This window comes from Pelophylax lessonae (assembly GCF_965119305.1).
Source record: "Pelophylax lessonae genome assembly, chromosome: 3".
Lineage (NCBI taxonomy): Eukaryota > Metazoa > Chordata > Amphibia > Anura > Ranidae > Pelophylax > Pelophylax lessonae.
In genome coordinates, this window is record NC_138770.1 from 261,598,256 (window position 1) to 261,621,572 (window position 23,317).

At 44.5% G+C, this 23,317-nt stretch overlaps 1 protein-coding gene across 1 annotated transcript in view; it reads left to right on the forward strand.

Annotated features, from left to right (window-relative positions):
* LOC309551402 (leucine-rich repeat-containing protein 56-like) overlaps window positions 1-1,750 on the forward strand; it is a 60,577-nt gene extending 58,827 nt beyond the window's left edge. Inside the window, exon 7 of the mRNA XM_082251975.1 lies at window positions 1,532-1,750. Coding sequence (XP_082108101.1) covers window positions 1,532-1,646 — 115 coding nt within the window. The 3' untranslated portion in view covers window positions 1,647-1,750. The remainder of the gene's footprint in view (window positions 1-1,531) is intronic.
* The last annotated feature ends 21,567 nt before the right edge of the window (window positions 1,751-23,317 follow it).

Consider the following 23,317-nt stretch of genomic DNA (forward strand, 5'->3'; position numbering starts at 1 on the left):
GGACCCCCCCGCGCGTGTGACCGGCGGACCCGATGTCCGCCGGTCACTCTGCGATCGGCGGGGGAGAGGGAGAAAGTCAGGCGGCTTGTGTAAACAAGCTGCCTGTCATTCTCCCCTGTGTATGAAGGATGATCATACGGTTCTACTATGTAGAACCGTTGATCACTCTTCATACATCTGAAGCCACAGCCAATCACAGTAGAAAGCACGCCCCTAGGGACACACATAGCCCCTCCCTTTCAAAAAGTTAACCCCTTCACTGCCAGTGTATTTTTACAGTAACAGTGCATATGTATAGCACTGATTACTGTAGAAATGTCACTGGTAACCCCAAAAGTGGCAAAAATGTCAGTCAAGGGTCCGATCTGTCCGCCGCAATGTCGCAGTACCGCAAAAAAAATCGCAGATCGCCGCCATTACGCGTTAAACAAAAACAACAAAAATGACAAAAATCTTTCCCTTTGTTAGTAAACGCGATAACTTTTGCGCAAACCAATCAAAATACGCTTTTTGCGATTTTTTTTACCAAACATAGGTAGCATAAAACAAATTGGCCGGAAATGTTAAAACATTTTGATTTTTACATTTTTTTGGGGGGGAATTTCATATAAATAAATGTGAAAAATATTGCTATTTTTGCAAAATTTACGCCCTTTTTTTGTTTATAGCGCGTGATCAAAAAATCGCACAGGTGATCAAATACCACCAAAAGAAAGCTCTGTTTGTGGGAAAAAAAGGACGCCAAATTCGTTTAGATACAGCATCGCACGACCGCGCAATTGTCCGTTAAAGTCACGCAGTGCCGAATCGCAAAATACCCCCTGGTCAGGAAGGGGGTAAAATCTTCCGGGGCTTAAGTGGTTAAAAGAAAAAAATTCCAAATGCCCAAAATGTTACCCAAATCCATGGTCATGTGACATACCAAGTCCGAAGTATACAATCTTCTTCCATCCTGTGGAGAAGGGTCTTTCTTTGGATGTTTACATCACTGACTGAGTGGCATAGACACGTCCTATTGGTTTTTCAGTGGCAGTTTCCTATGAGCATTCAGATGATTGCAGTGGCATAATGACATCATGAAGAGGCAACTGGTAAGCAGTGAAAGACTACAGAGCTGGATCCACTATGTATCATTCCAGGAAGCAGCACCTGGGAAAGAGATGGATGGCAAACCTAGGTTAAAAATTTACTTCAGAAAGTATTTTTTTAAATGATAGCTGTGGGGGTTGAGCTTTGCATAAAAGTTGGCTTTAAATGTTAATTTGTAAGAAAAAGGTATATGCTCTAAAATGTATTGATATAAAACATGAGTGCAAAAATTGATAAACATAAATAATTAGGTGAAGTTAATCCAAAACCCTCATGGTTTCCCTTTAATTGAAATTTGCATAGCTCTCTTCTATTTTGTCCCTTTAGGCAGCAAAGGGATTAGCCCTTTAGTTGTTGTTGAGGAACCATGAGCCTTTGCCTTGAATGACATGGTGAAAATAAGATCGTATCTGTTTTGAATATATTTTCTTTACTTTTCCAGAGTATTCTCTATTTTGCCAAACTTGAAAACATTAGACGGGATTCCCAAGCTGTCAGAAGATTGGTCAGTAACAGAAGAAAGCCATTTCTTTTTAAGCAAATGCACGATTTTGTAACCATTTGATTGCAGAGGTGCCTGACATCTGTTCTTCAGACAAAGTAGACTGGTAACAAGAAGAAATGTATTTTCTCAAGGTGCTAAGCACATTCTATTTTTTTATACAAATAAATACAAAGTTAAACTATAAAATGTTGGTTTACTCATTATGAAACCACAACTAGGTAAGTGGAAAACGGGTTTATGGTTTCAGATGTCAAAATAAAGAGGTTTTGGAGCAAGAAGAGGTCGGGAGGAAGTGGAGTGGGGTCATTAATTAGAGTGCATATGGGCTAGAAGTCAACTTCAGTATCTTTCTTTTTAAATTGTCTCTATTGGTTCTGGCATGTAGTAAACACTCATTTTTAGGATATAATAAGGTATTCAGTGCTGAAATCCATATGCTATCAAACTTATATATACAGTATATGTATATATATATATATATATATATATATATATACTGGTTTTTAGGTAAGTATGCTAAACTTGGACTTTGCATATTTTGGATCTAAAGGTCTTTGTCTACAATGCAAAAAAGCTACCCATATCTTATATGTACTGTATATGCTGATGTTCTCAGTGATATTAACAGTGATTTTCTCACACTTCATATTCATCTTCCACCTCAACAACGTGATCCAATATCTGTCTCATATGGAGTAAGTTTCATATACTACTTGCTAACTGCTTCTAGAGTTCTGGTGACCTTTCCAGTATGATCACCTCAAGATTTCATTACAAAACGTAAAAGTTTATGATTCTTACAGTAAAAAAAAGCAAATGTATAACTAGTAGTTGAACTTAGAATTACTGGGTTCTGGCTATCCCAAATAGGACTTGACTCGGAACCTAAACAAACTCTAATTTCAAGTGGCATCCCTACTTTTATGCACCTCAGCTTGCTGTATTAAAACGACTCAATGTTATCTGCCTTCTACTAGACACTGCAGTGTTCATTCTACACTGCACCTTCATTTGCATATTAGCAAGCCATTCATAAAATGTTGGCTATGGTGTGGAATCTGTGATGCCCTTTTTTTTTTTTTTTTTGGTGGTATGTCAACAGTAAGACCAAGCGCTGATTTAAAAATGAGATTCTGAGAGAGTTCCAGTGCAGACAATGTCTTTCTTATGAAACCTACAAGGGTTATACAGTAAGTGTCATGTCACTGTAAGTGAAGCTAAAGGCAAAACTTTTTATAGATTTGAGTGGTGAGGGGTTAGAACCATTGTCAGTTTTTTTTTTTTATTGATGTCTTTTTCCCCATTAGGGAGACTTTCTTATCAGTTGGTATGGACCTTGAAGGTTAGTATCGGCAGAGACTGAAATGAACCGGAGCGCCCTGGGCGTAACTGGGGGGCCGGGAAGTAGGTACCGTCAGAGAAAGCTGGAAAGGTCCATTGCCTCCTGATTTGAATGGGATCCGTCCCTATCAGTTTGAAGGGAGCGAGAAAGCCGGTTCTCCCACCGCCGGTTAGTACTGCTCCTGGATGTAATTGGTAAGGAATGGTGATGGAGTTGGAAGGGCCGTCCTCCTGGGTTGAGCTCCCCAGTGAGGGTATGTTCTTCCTAAGCCATCTAAGTTCTGATGCCTTCTGGTAGGGATGGGCTGCACTGGTCTGGCCGGAGGCCGGGACTGAAAAAAGCCCATGGTGTACGTGCCCCTAGGGTGGCAGCCTAGGGGTGCCTTAATCTCACAGGTGAGAGGCAGCTCATCTTGAGTATTTTGGCACCTTGGTCACTGCAATGCACACTTTTTTCACACCTGCCTCTTGGGACAGGCCTTTTGGCTCGGACCAGAGGAATTTTTTATTCCTGGCCGGAAGGCCTGCCATGGTATCTCACTATTGCACTAAGCACTTTCCCCACTTCCCTTTCCCCACCTATTTGTTTGTGTGTTGTTTTCTTTATTGTTGTGCCACTTCACTTTCACCTTTTTTCACATGATGAGTAGGGTGTGGGTCCTCCAGCCTACCTTGAAAGTCTTGGGAGGGGGCGGATATGGCCTTTTGGCTTATTTCGCCCTCTCTCATGGGGTCTCCCTTTAGGGGAGCTCCACCTAGTACTTGGGGTGTGCTGTTTCATCAGTCCTCCCAGAGAACAGGGTTTGCCTGGTTTCGGCCGGGCAGACCATGGAAGTACCTCAGTCCCTGTCAGGAGTCTTGTGCCCCGGAGGATCAAGGTCAGGGTCCGTCCTCTTAGGAGGTGGATCATTTCGCACACCCTGTGCACTTTTTGTGTTCTTCACGTCTGCGTGTGTGCACTTTTTTATGCACCGGGTGTTAGTCTGAGTGTGTTCATACACACCATGGGCTTTAAAAAAAAAAAAGAAGGGAGACTCACTACATGTCTGGATCACCCACGACACCAGTAATGAAAGTGAGGGTAAATCCAAAATTATGAGTTGCCACTTAAACAGCAAACACACACATCATAGGTTGAACTGGATGGACCGGTGTCTTTTTTAAAACCTCACTAACTATGTAACAAGAATAGAGGGTAAATCTTTCAGTGGGGACACTTTTCATATGACAACTGTCTAAGAAGGCATTTCCATCACATTGGAAAGATATCTTCTCATTTCTTGTTGAGTCTCCAGGACAGTGAAAGGAAATCTACCTATTGGGGCACAGATGGGAAACAAAAAAAAAAAGGTAACATCGGTTTTAACCATCCCCTACTCTATACAGAATACAAAAAAAGTTTTGACTTTAGCTATATTTAAAGCTTTTCTTTTGGATGAATATATTCCCTCTTCCACTCCCTCTCCTAACTGATCACTGTATAAGAAAAACCCTATCTAAATGCACCTTTTTCATACCCTAAGTTCAGTTCACATGACACTCTAGCCCGAAGCCTTCTTTTCTTCTGTTTACTTCCTGGCTAGGGTCTTTTAGAAGAGAACTGATGTCAGCAGAGGGGAGCCGAGGGGACGGGTGTTCTTGAGTGCCATCAAAGCCCTTGATTAGCAGTCCCCCACACCCAGAACTGGCAGCAGCGAGGGACCTGGAAGAAAAAAAAGCCTGTTAGAATGCGTTATAGGAGGGTAATTGGAAGAGGAGGTAGAAACCTTATTTCTTCTTGGAGTGGAATTATAATATAATAGGTAAGTGGCTAAATGACCAGACAGGAAGTGACTGTAATTTGCAGTTTACTAAAAAGGTACAAAATTAGAGCCAATAATGCAAAACGGGTTAAGGATGGCAAAGAGCATGCATACACCACAGAATAGTTAAACAGATTATGAAATATGCACAACCATTGACTTTTCACGGCAATGTCTCTGTTTCTCAATCAGTGTAACATGTGCCTGCATAGCATAGTCTCTATAAGACAACAGAGAGTCTAGCTGAGAATCACTACTTCAAGAAAAACAGTTTAGGACATAAACCGCTTCTTGTGATAGCCTCAGAAAAAGTATCCCTCAGAATGAAATCTGTGTTAGCTCTGGCAACAAAGGCAAACGGCTGCAGAATCTGAGGCCAAGGACAATGGGCCACCCCACTTGAACAGGCATATTTTGATAGCATTTAGGAGGGACTCCCCACAGTAGCTAGTGTAGCCCTCTTTGGGGGGGTTATGAGAAAATCCCTCCCCAAACAGGATATTGGGCTAAACCTGTAGATAAATAAGAGAACCAGAACCTTTGCTAAGAGGAAGAATATGTTTGATAATAAAGTTTGCAATGAGTCTAGCTGCAGGAGCCCCTGAGGATGAGGCGGCGTCTGCCTTTGTGTCAGAGACCTAAAGACAAAATCAGTGGTCACAGGGAGATCCTGTTTTCCAACTAACCTGGAACGGTGCTTCTTATCATCAGGAACACGTGCTTCAGGACACGCTAGTACCTCATGAGCATATTGGACAGCTTCCAGCCAGAGACACACGTTTTATGCCCAACAGTCCAAAGCAGTGCTTCTGACCGGAGTAACGGCTTTGAGCTACAGTGGTGAGATTGGTTCAGATAATCTTGTGTATTGTTTACATGCTTTTTACGAATATTTTAATGTAAGCATATAGATTGAAGGGTTATGGAATGTGTGTTTTAAACATTTAACCTCCCTGGCGGTCTGATTATGTCAGAATTATTTTGCTAAAAGCTGTAAATTGTTTTGCATGGAAATATGTTGTTTTATATTTTAGGCCTGTAATTCTTAGAAAAAACTCACTTAAATCTGTCCAAACAAGAGTCTAGTAGACATCCTGGGTAAGATAAAGTTTGAAACACGAAATCATAAATTATAATAAAATAAATGTAATCAAATTCCTAATTGTTTTCGAAGTGGAGATATTTCATAATGAGGGACAATCTGTACTCTGACATGATGGGCCAAGGAATGGAGTGGCAAGTAATGTATTGGTTGTCCAATACCACTTCTGCAGGTGTTTCCTCACCACTCTTTGAAGAATTATTAGGCCCAGAATTTCCAAATGTCATCTTTGGCCAGTGGTTCCCACTTTCTGCATCTTGCAAACTTCCGATGCGCAGCCAATTGTTGCTCTTTGTACCGGTTGGTCTCGGTAATTATTTTTTCAATAACCTCATCGGTCAGAAATAATTGTACATATGCCAAGGGGTTGTCATGGTCAACGTCAACTTTCATACCACCAGGTGCTCCAGTAAATGGGAATCTTGGAGGGCGTTGCCTGATTCGTACCGCAGTCAATAGAGCACCAAGTCCGCACATCGCTGAGCCCAGTCACAGAATCGTCGCTGTTGTCACTTTTAGTACCTGATGACGAATTTTCCCACAAATCGCTATCGTACAGTTCTTCAAATATTTCTGATCCACTGTTGCTGTTTTCCAGTTTGTCTAAAAGCGTTTTTGAGCTAAAAGAACGCTTTTTGGACGCCATGGACGTTATCAATTTTCCAGGCACAAAGTACTGCAAAAAGTACAGGCAGAGCACTGGAAAATCCACTAGGTGAAAACCCTTTGGTGAAATGGCATGATACAAAATTGTAATCCTGACAGATTACACTGTATAATGTCATTTATTTTTAATCTCCCGCCGGTTCCACCCCCCCCCCCTGCGATGCAGCGCTCGCAGGGAAGGGAACCGGAAGAAGGTGCTGGCATCGGCCGAACACACAGCGAGAGGACAGCTGGAGGACGGCTGGAGGAAGGCTGGGAGGACGGCGGGGGATCGCAGGGGAAGGTGAGTATCATTCTGGGGTAATCCCGAGTGGGGCTCGGGGTTACCGCTTTTGGCACTGAATAATAACCCTGAGCCACATTCGGAAATACCGCTAGGAAGGTTAAATAAACAGTATCACGCTGTGAGTCCTTTATCCTTTATACTGTATGATACGCTGCATATGTCATCTGTTGGGAGAGGACATGATTGCCTGCCTGGTGAAAATCAGTGTGAGTGAAGGAAGGATTCAACGCAGCTCTGAAGTTCACACTGTGCTGTAGTGGAGGAGGAGTAGCGGATTGAACCAGAAGGGATGATCTGAATTATCAATATCAAAGCTTATTTTGATTGATCTCTGCTGAGTGCTTAATACCTAGGGGAGAGGTCGTACGAGGTGTGGTGACGGGAAGGTTTTTTGAATCGTTTGAACATACCCTGCCTCCCTATTCACACTCCCTGGGAAAAGTTTTTTCAGCACTTAAGCATGTTGCTCAATGGATAAAGGACTTTAATAATCAAAATAAGAGGAGGATTATCGTTCTTTTAAGCGCTGCTAATGTGAACATTGTTTTTCATTCAAATTCAATTATTTGATTTTATGTGGACAATGGAAGCATGAGTATATGGTTTTAATTTTAATTTTATAGCAGCAGCTAGTATAGTAATCTCTTAAGTGCACATTGTATCATTATAAGCGCTAGGTGACAGACTATTTGTTTTTGTACGGACCAGTCACTTTCCTTTTGTATTGCAAAAATATAATAAATGTACAAAGCAGCGCTAATAAATCAAAATCAGTGTTGTGAAAACATAGGTATAATTAAACATAACTCAATAAACATAATGATACAGTATCAAACTTATGAAGTGAAAAATTGTGTGTAAAAAAGCTATCACTAAATGAACTAAAAGTCTATCAAGGCCCATATAAAAGGTCTAAATAAGAAAATACTGTGCACCACAAAAAGTTCAAAAGATGGGGTAGGACAAATTATCCACAAATCACTTCATCCACTAGTGTCCCCGCATCAATGAATCTGCAATGCTTCTACCACCAGGTGACACCAAGTGCTCAAGCCTCTTACCGTATCATGTAAACCATCTTATATTATGATCAAATGCGCATGTTAAGTCTCCTTATGCGGGGCGGGGGGGGGGGGGACCCCAGGACACCAGTAGTTTATCTGGTCAGAATTGGTTGATTAGCATGATTATAAATAAAAAGTATATGCGCCCATAATGTAATCCGTGAAAATGGATTAAAAAATCAAATAACAAGTAGGGCTTGTAAGCAATAACAGAATTGCACTAAGCAGGTTCCAGGGAAAAAAGCTTTAAAACTTGCCTATGGCAATAAAAATTTAAACCAGGACACACATTAATTACACAGGTTCTGTGGCTGGTTAAGGTGGTAATTAAACTCACTTAGCCCCTCATGTGCATTAATAATAGCCTCAGTACCTGTTTAATCAATATGTGTCCTGGTTTAAAGAAATTAGTTGGCAACCTTAGTGCTGACCCACCCTGCACACATGGATGATATGTTCAGGGATGATCGGTGCATCAATGGGGGCCCATCTTTTCATCCAGAGGGCCCCGAGCACCGCCGCTGACAGGAGAACTGACAGCTGTAGTACTGCTCCTGTGGCTGGGCTGGTACACCTGGAAGGATGCTGGAGATGCCTGTGCAGTGACAGCTTAGACAAGTAAAGAAAAAGTGACAGCAAAGGAAGACTTCCACCACTGGCTTCCTCTGCTTGGCTCTGCAATAGAGGAGTCATCAGTCAGTGCTTGGCAGAGAAGTGAGTAGAGGAAGTCATCTTTTGCTTTTGTGGGATTGTCTGAGCTATCACTACACTGGCAAACCCCAGTATTCCTTCAGATTAGAGAAATCAGCCCAGAAGAAAAGTGAGAGAGGGATGATTCTTCTACACAGGATTCCAGATTGATCAAGCAGCCAGGTATAGAGCACTAGTGCCCCCTCCCCCATTGACTGGCAGTGCCCCCCAATCTGCCCCCACTAGGCATTAAGACCCCCATTTCTCTCTACTAAGCACCAAGACCCCTATATCCTTCCACTAAGAAACAAGACCCACCATCTCCCCCCACTAAGCACCTGGACCCCCCCCCCCCCACACACACACTAAGCTCCAAGACCCCCATCTCTTCCCACTAAGCACCAGGACCCCCATCTCCACCTACTAAGCACCAGGACCCCCCATCTCCCCCCACTAAGCACCAGGACCCCCCATCTCTCCCCACTAAGCACCAAGACATAATATGCTAAAAATGTTAAAAAAAAAAAAACATAGTGATGGTAGACCTCTTTACACTAAGAGAACTCTCACCTGCAGGGCTCTACACATTCCTTGGTTTAGGCTAGGGCTCCAAGTTTAGTTTTGAACATCTGAGGCCCATGTGACATGGGGACCCAAGCCTCCTGGCATGTGACACAACTTGAGGGGTCCTAAATCTCCACCAGGAGGGTAAACTTCATTCCAGGTAGTCATCTCCAGCTCAAGTTTACACATTACAGTATATCTTCAACTTCTGCGATGCTTTTATGTGGCTGCACATTTCATCTACTATAGGCACATAACACTCCTAGTCTTGCATACAGTACATAGTCACTAATGAGGCTTTGAAGTGGCTTTTGTGAACTTTACTGAACAGTACTTAAAGCAGTAGTAAACTGGAAAAAAAAATGTGGGACCCCAGGCAGTTTAAGTCATAATTTGCTAATATGGACTGCATACTAGCACATTATGAAAGCCTTACCTTAAAATGAAGCCCTCCAGCAGCGCGCTGTCACCACTGTTAGCGCTTCCATATTTACCCGGTCTTTCTTACGATTCACGTTCTCCAGCCATTTGAATTGCCGGGTCGCAATGACGTCACAGAAGCTACGGCCGTGGCACAGCACTCTGAATGGACAGCACACTCAGTGTGCATGTGCCGTGGCATGTGCCAGTGATGTCACTGGCTACTTCAAGTGTGAATAGCTCCTAAATTCCAAAAGTGTGAGAGACATTCACTGTACCTACAGGTAAGCCTTATTATCGGCCAACCTGTGGGAACAACTTAAAAAGTGGAGTTTACTACTGCTTTAAATGACTCTCAGACATATGGTAACAGAACATCTAGCACATTCTACATAATTGGCAGTAACATGTACCAAAGCAATTGGCCATAACATCCAGAAACTGGTCCTCAATAAGTTTCAAATGTCTCATTACCTCTATTCAGGAGGGGCTGCTGTGGTGCTTGCTTATTCATGAAAGATCCTTGCAGATCACCTCTGCAGCACCTAGGCCTCATGGCATCCTCCTTCTTCCAGAGTGGGAAGTACATCCACTACATACTTGCTTCATTCTGCTCGCTCTGCACATGGACCCAAATCAGTTCCTACTTCCTTGAGTCGCGCTGCACTTTGTGAATGGACCTGCAGCCTCCTGGGACCTGTCCAAGGCGATACCAGCAAAAGTGGGAGCGGGTACCTTACAAAACTAGGTACCCGCTACCCCAAAAAAAGGAAGCCTAGCCTGGAATACTCATGGATGTCAACAGCGTGCAGTGGTGCAGGTTTCAGCCAAACTGACAGCGTCTGTCTAGAGGGGTGGAATGCAGCCTGGCCAGTCCAAGCCCAAACGGGAAGATGTCCAAGAAGAGTGAAAGATACCTAAGCTTTCCCTACTCCTCTCAAACCTTTCCCTACTGCTTATACTGTCCCTGACAGAAGAGTGACTTGTCCCTACACTACCCAAATGCTGAATGCGTGCCAAACCCAGGAGCCAGGGTCTTAAATGGACTCTGCCACACCTAACATGGCCGCCAGAGTCACATGGGTGGCCAGCATCCAACCGGATTGTTGCCCCAGTGACCCAGGAAACAATAGAGGAACCCTGTTCCTCTTGACTTCCTCTACTTCTGCAATGCTGCTGTGGCTGAGCACCACCTGCAGTGGAGAAAGTAGACTACACCTGCCTACACACTAAAATAAAAAGTGACTGATCTGCACCTTTGAAAGGAGAAAAAGGAGGAAAACGGAGCATGACCAGTACTGGAAAGAAAAGTCCATAAACAGCACGTAGCACTTTATATTATATTATTTTATATTATATCTTATTGCGTGCACTTTTAGCACTATATGCACTTTTCTATTTGCACATGCACGATTTAAAGTGGTAGCGCCGGTTCCAACATTTTTGCAACTTTTTCTATTTTACTACCTCAGAGGTAGGTTGGAGGCAGCTTACACCACCATTTAAGCCTGATTCAGTACACATGAAAACTCCATAGCGCTGGTATACAATCCTTTTTTCTCTATTGCTACATAATGTTCTGTTATGAAGACCAAATAAAAGATATTTATTGCATTTTATAAATATAGTACCATAACATGCAAAGTCAGATATAAGGGTTAGAGTGATAAGGGTCACTATACTTCTACTATCTATAGTTAGAGTAATACGGATCATGATAGTATCTACTGGCCGCAATACTTTCCATAGCCCCCTATATAACATGTGCTGCAGGGTAACTGTCACATGCCGGGCTTTTTTTCAGCTAGAACTTACCAGAAATCCAACCTGCCACCTCTGGCTAGTGATGTGCTCGATACTCACTATTGTAATTTGTAAACGCAGAAGCCACTACTGTGTTTACATGTGACAGTGCTCCTCTTCCGGTGGCTTCACTGAACTCTACATGCCCTGCACATCCCTATGAGAGCAGAGAAGAGAGCAGGGGATGCACACAGCCATGCTAGAGCTCTGTACTGGGAGGGGGGGGGGGGGGGTTGGTTGAGGGAGAGCGCTGTACTAGGGGGCCTGGGGAGAATTTGAGGGAAATCCATTTTTAGTTATAAACTGGCCTGTGAGATAAGCACTCCGGAGTCCTGAATAGTGTTGAGCGAACACGGACTGTATTATTCGTGTTCGTACCGAATAATTGGATTTTTTTTACCCGAACACGGACACGGACACTTTACTGTATGTTCGGGTAAAAATCCGTGTTCGGTCGTTTTATTTCCGGGTTTTGCATGCTTTGGCGCTCTTTTCATGGCGGGCTTTCAACAGCCAATCAACAATCGTTTAACTGGTGTGCCTTAAGCCATCCCAGCCATGCCTGCAAATGTCTTAGTAGCTGTGATTGGCCGTCTGAAGCATGTGACCAAGTCTTTATAAGTTCGAGGCAGCCGCCGCAGCAGCGTCATTCTGCTGCTTAGCTAAGGGACAGAGCACACATCAATGTGCTGGCTGCTGATTAGGGAAAGATAGGCAGGAAAAAACCATTTGTGTCCGGATAGAATTGAGGGACAGGTCGGAGTGTTTAGGCAGGGCGAGTTGTAGGCATTTTAGGGATAGAGTCTGCTGAATTATAGGGTCAGTGTCTTCTACAAACTACAATCGATATTGCTGTGTGGGGGGTGGGGTGAATCTGCACTCAATCCTGATCTACGATCTCTTCTCAATCCTGTTAGGGACAGAGTCTGCTGAATTTTAGGGAAACTGTGTTCTACAAACTACAATCGATATTGCTGTGTGGTGTGGGATTGGAGATAGGCAGGTGTCAGTGATCCACATCCATTTTTCTGTGTGTGAGCTGCAGTGAACACAATCTTTTTGGGCTGCAGTGAACACAATCTTTTTGGGCTGCAGTGAACACAATCTTTTTGGGCTGCAGTGAACACAATCTTTTTGGGCTGCAGTGAACACAATCTTTTTGGGGTGCAGTGAACAAAATCTTTTTGGGGTGCAGTGAACACAATCCTTTTTGGTGTGCAGTGAACACAATCTTTGTGGGGTGCAGTGAACAAAATCCTTTGTGGGGTGCAGTGAACACAATCTTTTTGGGGTGCAGTGAACAAAATCCTTTTTGGGGTGCAGTGAACAACATCCTTTTTGGGGTGCAGTGAACACAATCTTTTTGGGGTGCAGTGAACAAAATCCTTTGTGGGGTGCAGTGAACACAATCTTTTTGGGGTGCAGTGAACACAATCTTTTTGGGGTGGAGTGAACAACATCCTTTTTGGGGTGCAGTGAACAAAATCCTTTTTGGGGTGCAGTGAACAAAATCATTTTTGGGGTGCAGTGAACACAATCTTTTTGGGGTGCAGTGAACACAATCTTTGTGGGGTGCAGTGAACACAATCTTTTTGGGGTGGAGTGAACAACATCCTTTTTGGGGTGCAGTGAACAACATCCTTTTTGGGGTGCAGTGAACACAATCTTTTTGGGGTGCAGTGAACACAATCTTTGTGGGGTACAGTGAACAGAATCTTTGTGGGGTGCAGTGAACACAATCTTTGGGGGGTACAGTGAACACAATCTTTTTGGGGTGCAGTGAACACAATCTTTGTGGGGTGCAGTGAACACAATCTTTTTGGGGTGGAGTGAACAAAATCATTTTTGGGGTGCAGTGAACAACATCCTTTTTGGGGTGCAGTGATCAAAATCCTTTTTGGGGTGCAGTGAACACAATCTTTTTGGGGTGCAGTGAACAAAATCCTTTGTGGGGTGCAGTGAACAGAATCTTTGTGGGGTGCAGTGAACACAATCTTTGGGGGGGTACAGTGAACACAATCTTTTTGGGGTGCAGTGAACACAATCTTTGTGGGGTACAGTGAACAGAATCTTTGTGGGGTGCAGTGAACACAATCTTTGGGGGGTACAGTGAACACAATCTTTTTGGGGTGCAGTGAACACAATCTTTGGGGGGTACAGTGAACACAATCTTTTTGGGGTGCAGTGAACACAATCTTTGTGGGGTGCAGTGAACACAATCTTTGGGGGGGTACAGTGAACACAATCTTTTTGGGGTGCAGTGAACAACATCCTTTTAGGGTGCAGTGAACACAATCTTTGTGGGGTGCAGTGAACAACATCCTTTTAGGGTGCAGTGAACACAATCTTTGTGGGGTACAGTGAACAGAATCTTTGTGGGGTGCAGTGAACACAATCTTTGGGGGGTACAGTGAACACAATCTTTGTGAGGTGCAGTGAACACAATCTTTGTGGGGTGCAGTGAACACAATCATTGTGGGGTGCAGTGAACTCAATCTTTGTGGGGTACAGTGAACACAATCTCATACTTCTGAAGATTTGAGGGTGCTGCCTGTTCCATACTCCCCCTACTCCTCATCTAGCCTTTTAGGGGTACAAACAATAGTAATTGGGGCCTAGTGTGGTTGTGTACGTGTGATATACATACACTTTTTTTGGATCATATTTTCTATTCCGCTATTTAATCAAAAACCTTTGGGGATCAGTTAAATTGGGGGATAGTCTGTGTTGGTACGTGTGAGAGAGATCCACCTTTCCAAGTTGTTGGGGTTCATCTCATACTTCTGAAGGTTTGAGGGTGCTGCCTGTTCCATACTCCCCCTACTCCTCATCTAGCCTTTTAGGGGTACAAACAATAGTAATTGGGGCCCAGTGTGGTTGTGTACGTGTGATATACATACACTTTTTTTGGATCATATTTTCTATTCCGCTATTTAATCAAAAACCTTTGGGGATCAGTTAAATTGGGGGATAGTCTGTGTTGGTACGTGTGAGAGAGATCCACCTTTCCAAGTTGTTGGGGTTCATCTCATACTTCTGAAGGTTTGAGGGTGCTGCCTGTTCCATACTCCCCCTACTCCTCATCTAGCCTTTTAGGGGTACAAACAATAGTAATTGGGGCCCAGTGTGGTTGTGTACGTGTGATATACATACACTTTTTTTGGATCATATTTTCTATTCCGCTATTTAATCAAAAACCTTTGGGGATCAGTTAACCACTTCCCGCCCGCCCTATTACAGATTGACGGCGGGAATGTGGTTGAGTTATCCTGACCGGACGTCATATGACGGCGGCAGGATAACTCCGCTCTGGGCGCCCCCCGGGGGCGCGCAGAGCGGCGATCGGTGATGCGAGGTGTCAGTCTGACACCCTGCATCTCCGATCTCGGTAAAGAGCCTCTGACGGAGGCTCTTTACCATGTGATCAGCCGTGTCCAATCACGGCTGGTCACATAGTAAATAGGAACAGCCGTTGATCGGCTTTCCTTAGTTCGTGCCTGACAGGCACGAGTAAAGGAGCGCCGATCGGCGGCTTCCCTGACAGGGGGGGGGGGTCGGCACTGGTAATCAGATCATTGATTACCAGTGCAGACCCTCGGGGGGGGATGCCACTAGATCCACCAGGGATGCCCACTATGACCCCAGGGATGCCCACTATGACCCCAGGGATGCCCACTATGGCCACCAGGGATGGCAATCAGGGCTCAGGGAGCCCCCCATTGCCCTCCCCATCAGTGATGCCCACCAGTGTCCTCCCTATCAGTGCTGCCCACAAGTGCCCATCACTGCCATCCTTTAGTGTCGCCCACCAGTGCCCATTATTGCCCACCAGTGCCGCCTATCAGTGCCCATCAGTGCCGCCTGTCAGTGCCGATCAGTGCCGCCCATCAGTGCCCATCAGTGCCCACCAGTGCCGCCTATCAGTGCCCATTAGTGCCCGTCAGTGCCACCTATCAATGCCCGTCAGTGCCACCTATCAGTGTCCATCAATGCCGCCTATCAGTGCCCAGCAGTGCCGCCTATCAGTACCCACCAATGCTGCATATCTGTGCTACCTATCAGTGCCACATATCAGTGCCTATCAGTGCCGCCTATCAGTGCCGCCTATCAGTGCCACCTATCAGTGCCACCCCATCAGTGCCACCCCATCAGTGCCACCCCATCAGTGCCTCCTCATCAGTGCCTGTCAGTGCAGTCTCATCAGTGCTCATCAGTGCAGGAAAAAAATTATTTATTTACAAAATTGTATAACATAAACAAAATTTTTTTTTTTTTTTTTTAAACTTTTCGGTCTTTTTTTATTTGTTTAGCAAAAAGTAAAAATCGCAGAGGTGATCAAATACCACCAAAAGAAAGCTCTATTTGTGGGGGGAAAATGACATAAATTTGGTGAAGGTACAGTGTTGCATGACCGCGCAATTGTCATTCAAAATGCAACAGCGCTAAAAGGGGAAAATTGGCCTGGGCGGGAAGGGAGGGAAGTGCCCTGTATTAAAGTGGTTAAATTGGGGGATAGTCTGTGTTGGTACGTGTGAGAGAGATCCACCTTTCCAAGTTGTTGGGGTTCATCTCATACTTCTGAAGATTTGAGGGTGCTGCCTGTTCCATACCCCCCCTACTCCTCATCTAGCCTTTTAGGGGTACAAACAATAGTAATTGGGGCCTAGTGTGGTTGTGTACGTGTGATATACATACACTTTTTTTGGATCATATTTTCTATTCCGCTATTTAATCAAAAACCTTTGGGGATCAGTTAAATTGGGGGATAGTCTGTGTTGGTACGTGTGAGAGAGATCCACCTTTCCAAGTTGTTGGGGTTCATCTCATACTTCTGAAGGTTTGAGGGTGCTGCCTGTTCCATACCCCCCCTACTCCTCATCTAGCCTTTTAGGGGTACAAACAATAGTAATTGGGGCCTAGTGTGGTTGTGTACGTGTGATATACATACACTTTTTTTGGATCATATTTTCTATTCCGCTATTTAATCAAAAACCTTTGGGGATCAGTTAAATTGGGGGATAGTCTGTGTTGGTACGTGTGAGAGAGATCCACCTTTCCAAGTTTTTGGGGTTCATCTCATACTTCTGAAGATTTGAGGGTGCTGCCTGTTCCATACCCCCCCTACTCCTCATCTAGCCTTTTAGGGGTACAAACAATAGTAATTGGGGCCTAGTGTGGTTGTGTACGTGTGATATACATACACTTTTTTTGGATCATATTTTCTATTCCGCTATTTAATCAAAAACCTTTGGGGATCAGTTAAATTGGGGGATAGTCTGTGTTGGTACGTGTGAGAGAGATCCACCTTTCCAAGTTGATGGGGTTCATCTCATACTTCTGAAGGTTTGAGGGTGCTGCCTGTTCCATACCCCCCCTACTCCTCATCTAGCCTTTTAGGGGTACAAACAATAGTAATTGGGGCCTAGTGTGGTTGTGTACGTGTGATATACATACACTTTTTTTGGATCATATTTTCTATTCCGCTATTTAATCAAAAACCTTTGGGGATCAGTTAAATTGGGGGATAGTCTGTGTTGGTACGTGTGAGAGAGATCCACCTTTCCAAGTTTTTGGGGTTCATCTCATACTTCTGAAGATTTGAGGGTGCTGCCTGTTCCATACTCCCCCTACTCCTAGCCTTTTAGGGGTACAAACAATAGTAATTGGGGCCTAGTGTGGTTGTGTACGTGTGATATACATACACTTTTTTTGGATCATATTTTCTATTCCGCTATTTAATCAAAAACCTTTGGGGATCAGTTAAATTGGGGGATAGTCTGTGTTGGTACGTGTGAGAGAGATCCACCTTTCCAAGTTGTTGGGGTTCATCTCATACTTCTGAAGGTTTGAGGGTGCTGCCTGTTCCATACCCCCCCTACTCCTCATCTAGCCTTTTAGGGGTACAAACAATAGTAATTGGGGCCTAGTGTGGTTGTGTACGTGTGATATACATACACTTTTTTTGGATCATATTTTCTATTCCGCTATTTAATCAAAAACCTTTGGGGATCAGTTAAATTGGGGGATAGTCTGTGTTGGTACGTGTGAGAGAGATCCACCTTTCCAAGTTGTTGGGGTTCATCTCATACTTCTGAAGGTTTGAGGGTGCTGCCTGTTCCATACTCCCCCTACTCCTCATCTAGCCTTTTAGGGGTACAAACAATAGTAATTGGGGCCCAGTGTGGTTGTGTACGTGTGATATACATACACTTTTTTTGGATCATATTTTCTATTCCGCTATTTAATCAAAAACCTTTGGGGATCAGTTAAATTGGGGGATAGTCTGTGTTGGTACGTGTGAGAGAGATCCACCTTTCCAAGTTGTTGGGGTTCATCTCATACTTCTGAAGGTTTGAGGGTGCTGCCTGTTCCATACCCCCCCTACTCCTCATCTAGCCTTTTAGGGGTACAAACAATAGTAATTGGGGCCTAGTGTGGTTGTGTACGTGTGATATACATACACTTTTTTTGGATCATATTTTCTATTCCGCTATTTAATCAAAAACCTTTGGGGATCAGTTAAATTGGGGGATAGTCTGTGTTGGTACGTGTGAGAGAGATCCACCTTTCCAAGTTGTTGGGGTTCATCTCATACTTCTGAAGGTTTGAGGGTGCTGCCTGTTCCATACTCCCCCTACTCCTCATCTAGCCTTTTAGGGGTACAAACAATAGTAATTGGGGCCCAGTGTGGTTGTGTACGTGTGATATACATACACTTTTTTTGGATCATATTTTCTATTCCGCTATTTAATCAAAAACCTTTGGGGATCAGTTAAATTGGGGGATAGTCTGTGTTGGTACGTGTGAGAGAGATCCACCTTTCCAAGTTGTTGGGGTTCATCTCATACTTCTGAAGGTTTGAGGGTGCTGCCTGTTCCATACCCCCCCTACTCCTCATCTAGCCTTTTAGGGGTACAAACAATAGTAATTGGGGCCTAGTGTGGTTGTGTACGTGTGATATACATACACTTTTTTTGGATCATATTTTCTATTCCGCTATTTAATCAAAAACCTTTGGGGATCAGTTAAATTGGGGGATAGTCTGTGTTGGTACGTGTGAGAGAGATCCACCTTTCCAAGTTGTTGGGGTTCATCTCATACTTCTGAAGGTTTGAGGGTGCTGCCTGTTCCATACTCCCCCTACTCCTCATCTAGCCTTTTAGGGGTACAAACAATAGTAATTGGGGCCTAGTGTGGTTGTGTACGTGTGATATACATACACTTTTTTTGGATCATATTTTCTATTCCGCTATTTAATCAAAAACCTTTGGGGATCAGTTAAATTGGGGGATAGTCTGTGTTGGTACGTGTGAGAGAGATCCACCTTTCCAAGTTGTTGGGGTTCATCTCATACTTCTGAAGGTTTGAGGGTGCTGCCTGTTCCATACCCCCCCTACTCCTCATCTAGCCTTTTAGGGGTACAAACAATAGTAATTGGGGCCTAGTGTGGTTGTGTACGTGTGATATACATACACTTTTTTTGGATCATATTTTCTATTCCGCTATTTAATCAAAAACCTTTGGGGATCAGTTAAATTGGGGGATAGTCTGTGTTGGTACGTGTGAGAGAGATCCACCTTTCCAAGTTGTTGGGGTTCATCTCATACTTCTGAAGGTTTGAGGGTGCTGCCTGTTCCATACTCCCCCTACTCCTCATCTAGTCTTTTAGGGGTACAAACAATAGTAATTGGGGCCCAGTGTGGTTGTGTACGTGTGATATACATACACTTTTTTTGGATCATATTTTCTATTCCGCTATTTAATCAAAAACCTTTGGGGATCAGTTAAATTGGGGGATAGTCTGTGTTGGTACGTGTGAGAGAGATCCACCTTTCCAAGTTGTTGGGGTTCATCTCATACTTCTGAAGGTTTGAGGGTGCTGCCTGTTCCATACCCCCCCTACTCCTCATCTAGCCTTTTAGGGGTACAAACAATAGTAATTGGGGCCTAGTGTGGTTGTGTACGTGTGATATACATACACTTTTTTTGGATCATATTTTCTATTCCGCTATTTAATCAAAAACCTTTGGGGATCAGTTAAATTGGGGGATAGTCTGTGTTGGTACGTGTGAGAGAGATCCACCTTTCCAAGTTGTTGGGGTTCATCTCATACTTCTGAAGGTTTGAGGGTGCTGCCTGTTCCATACCCCCCCTACTCCTCATCTAGCCTTTTAGGGGTACAAACAATAGTAATTGGGGCCTAGTGTGGTTGTGTACGTGTGATATACATACACTTTTTTTGGATCATATTTTCTATTCCGCTATTTAATCAAAAACCTTTGGGGATCAGTTAAATTGGGGGATAGTCTGTGTTGGTACGTGTGAGAGAGATCCACCTTTCCAAGTTTTTGGGGTTCATCTCATACTTCTGAAGGTTTGAGGGTGCTGCCTGTTCCATACTCCCCCTACTCCTCATCTAGCCTTTTAGGGGTACAAACAATAGTAATTGGGGCCTAGTGTGGTTGTGTACGTGTGATATACATACACTTTTTTTGGATCATATTTTCTATTCCGCTATTTAATCAAAAACCTTTGGGGATCAGTTAAATTGGGGGATAGTCTGTGTTGGTACGTGTGAGAGAGATCCACCTTTCCAAGTTGTTGGGGTTCATCTCATACTTCTGAAGGTTTGAGGGTGCTGCCTGTTCCATACCCCCCCTACTCCTCATCTAGCCTTTTAGGGGTACAAACAATAGTAATTGGGGCCTAGTGTGGTTGTGTACGTGTGATATACATACACTTTTTTTGGATCATATTTTCTATTCCGCTATTTAATCAAAAACCTTTGGGGATCAGTTAAATTGGGGGATAGTCTGTGTTGGTACGTGTGAGAGAGATCCACCTTTCCAAGTTGTTGGGGTTCATCTCATACTTCTGAAGGTTTGAGGGTGCTGCCTGTTCCATACTCCCCCTACTCCTCATCTAGCCTTTTAGGGGTACAAACAATAGTAATTGGGGCCCAGTGTGGTTGTGTACGTGTGATATACATACACTTTTTTTGGATCATATTTTCTATTCCGCTATTTAATCAAAAACCTTTGGGGATCAGTTAAATTGGGGGATAGTCTGTGTTGGTACGTGTGAGAGAGATCCACCTTTCCAAGTTGTTGGGGTTCATCTCATACTTCTGAAGGTTTGAGGGTGCTGCCTGTTCCATACCCCCCCTACTCCTCATCTAGCCTTTTAGGGGTACAAACAATAGTAATTGGGGCCTAGTGTGGTTGTGTACGTGTGATATACATACACTTTTTTTGGATCATATTTTCTATTCCGCTATTTAATCAAAAACCTTTGGGGATCAGTTAAATTGGGGGATAGTCTGTGTTGGTACGTGTGAGAGAGATCCACCTTTCCAAGTTTTTGGGGTTCATCTCATACTTCTGAAGATTTGAGGGTGCTGCCTGTTCCATACTCCTCCTCCTACTGCTCAACCATCCTTTTAGGGGTACAAACAATAGTAGTTGGGGCCTAGTGTGGTGGTGTACGTGCGAGATACATACACTTTCTTTTTGATCATATTTTCTATTCCGCTATTCAATTAAAACCTTTGGGGATCAATTCAATTGCGAGATAGTCTGTGTCGGTACGTGTGAGATCCACCTTTCCAAGTTGTTGGGGTTCATCTCATACTTCTGAAGATTTGAGGGTGCTGCCTGTTCCATACTCCTGCTCCTACTGCTCAACCATCCTTTTAGGGGTACAAACAATAGTAATTGGGGCCTAGTGTGGTTGTGTACGTGCGAGATACATACACTTTTTTTGATCATATTTCCTATTCCGCTATTCAATAAAAACCTTTGAGGATCAATTGAATTGCGGGATAGTCTGTGTCGGTACGTGTGAGATCCACCTTTCCAAGTTTTTGGGGTTCATCTCATACTTCTGAAGATTTGAGGGTGCTGCCTGTTCCATACTCCTCCTCCTACTCCTCATCCATCCTTTTAGGGGTACAAACAATAGTAATTGGGGCCTAGTGTGGTTGTGTACGTGCGAGATACATACACTTTTTTTGATCATATTTCCTATTCCGCTATTCAATAAAAACCTTTGAGGATCAATTGAATTGCGGGATAGTCTGTGTCGGTACGTGTGAGATCCACCTTTCCAAGTTTTTGGGGTTCATCTCATACTTCTGAAGATTTGAGGGTGCTGTCTGTTCCATACTCCTCCTACTCCTCATCCATCCTTTTAGGGGTAGAAACAATAGTAATTGGGGCCTAGTGTGGTTTTGTACGTGCGAGATACATACACTTTTTTGGATCATATTTCCTATTCCGCTATTCAATAAAAACCTTTCTAGGGCAAGATCTTAAATTACAGAAATATGAGGAGACCGTCAAATAAGGGCCGTGGCCTGGGTCGTGGTGCTGCTGGTAGAGCTCCTGTTGCAAGGAGAGGACGTGGTCGATCTGTGCCAGCTACACGCACAAGTGAAACACCTTCCTCAAGTGTGAGTAGGCGACAGAACCTGCATCAGTATTTGGTAGGGCATCAAACGCCCCTAGAAGTGATGAGGCCAGAACAAGTTGAGGCGATAGTAGATTGGTTTGCTGCTGACAGTGCCTCCAGTTCCTTCACATTGTCTCCCACCCAGTCTACTGCAGAAAGGTCAGAGTTGGCACCTGCAGCCAATGTCCAACCGTCTTTCACCTCACCCCCTTGCAAATCAGGCCAGCAGTCTGAGCCCCAAGCCATACAGCAGTCTCTTATTCTTTTTGAGGACTCTGTCAGCAGGGTTTCCCAGGGCCATCCACCTAGCCCTGCCCCAGAAGTGGAAGAGATTGAGTGCAGCGATGCCCAACCCCTTATTTCTCAAGATGAGTACATGCAAGGATCATCGCAGCACGTCTCCGATGATGACGAAACGCAGGTGCCAACTGCTGCGGCGTTCAGCATTGTGGAGACCGACAAGGAGGGCAGGGGTGAAGACTGGGTGGAAGATGATGTGGAGGACGATGAGGTCCTCGACCCCACATGGAATGAACGTCATGCAGGTGACCTGAGTAGTTTGGAGGAAGAGGCGGTGGTCGCACAGAGCCACCAGCACAGCAGAAGAGGGAGCAGGGTGCAGAAGCGGAGCGGCCGTGCCCTAGACACTACGCCCGCTACTGCCCAACGCAGCAAGGGAACGAGCGCACCAAAGTCAGCTCAAAGGAGTTCTCTAGCGTGGAAGTTCTTTAGAAAATGTGCTGATGACAGGACACGAGTGGTTTGCACCCTGTGCAATCAGAGCTTGAAGCGAGGCATAAACCTTCTCAACCTGAGCACAACCTGCATGATCAGGCATCTAAGTGCAAAGCACGAGCTGCAGTGGAGTACACACCTTCAAAACCAAGAAACGTCTCTGGCTCATCCTGCTTCCTCTTCTGCTGCAGTCTCGGCCGCTCCAGCCACATCTGTAGTGATACCGGCACCTGCCACCCCACAAACAGACGATCTGTCAGCAACACCACCACCTGGGTCACCAACAACCATCTCCACAATGTCCCGTGGAAGCGTTCAGCTTTCCATCTCCCAAACACTTGAGAGGAAGAGGAAGTACCCCCCTACCCACCCGCGATCCCTGGCCCTGAATGCCAGCATTTCAAAATTATTGGCCTTTGAAATGCTGTCATTCCGTCTGGTGGAGACGCACAGTTTTAAAAACCTTATGTCGGTGGCTGTCCCACAGTACGTCGTGCCCAGCCGCCACTACTTTTCCAGGCAAGCCATCCCTTCCCTGCACAACCAAGTGGGGGAAAATATCAGGTGTGCACTGCGCAACGCCATCTGTGCCAAGGTCCACCTAACTACGGATACGTGGACCAGTAAGCACGGTCAGGGGCGTTATATCTCCCTAACGGCACACTGGGTAAATGCAGTGGCGGATGGGCCTGAGGCGGATAGCAATTTGGCGCATGTCCTTCCACCACCGAGGATTGCAGGGCGCTTCAGTTTGCCTCCTGTTCCTAACTCCTCCTACTCCGCTTCCTCATCCTCTACCGC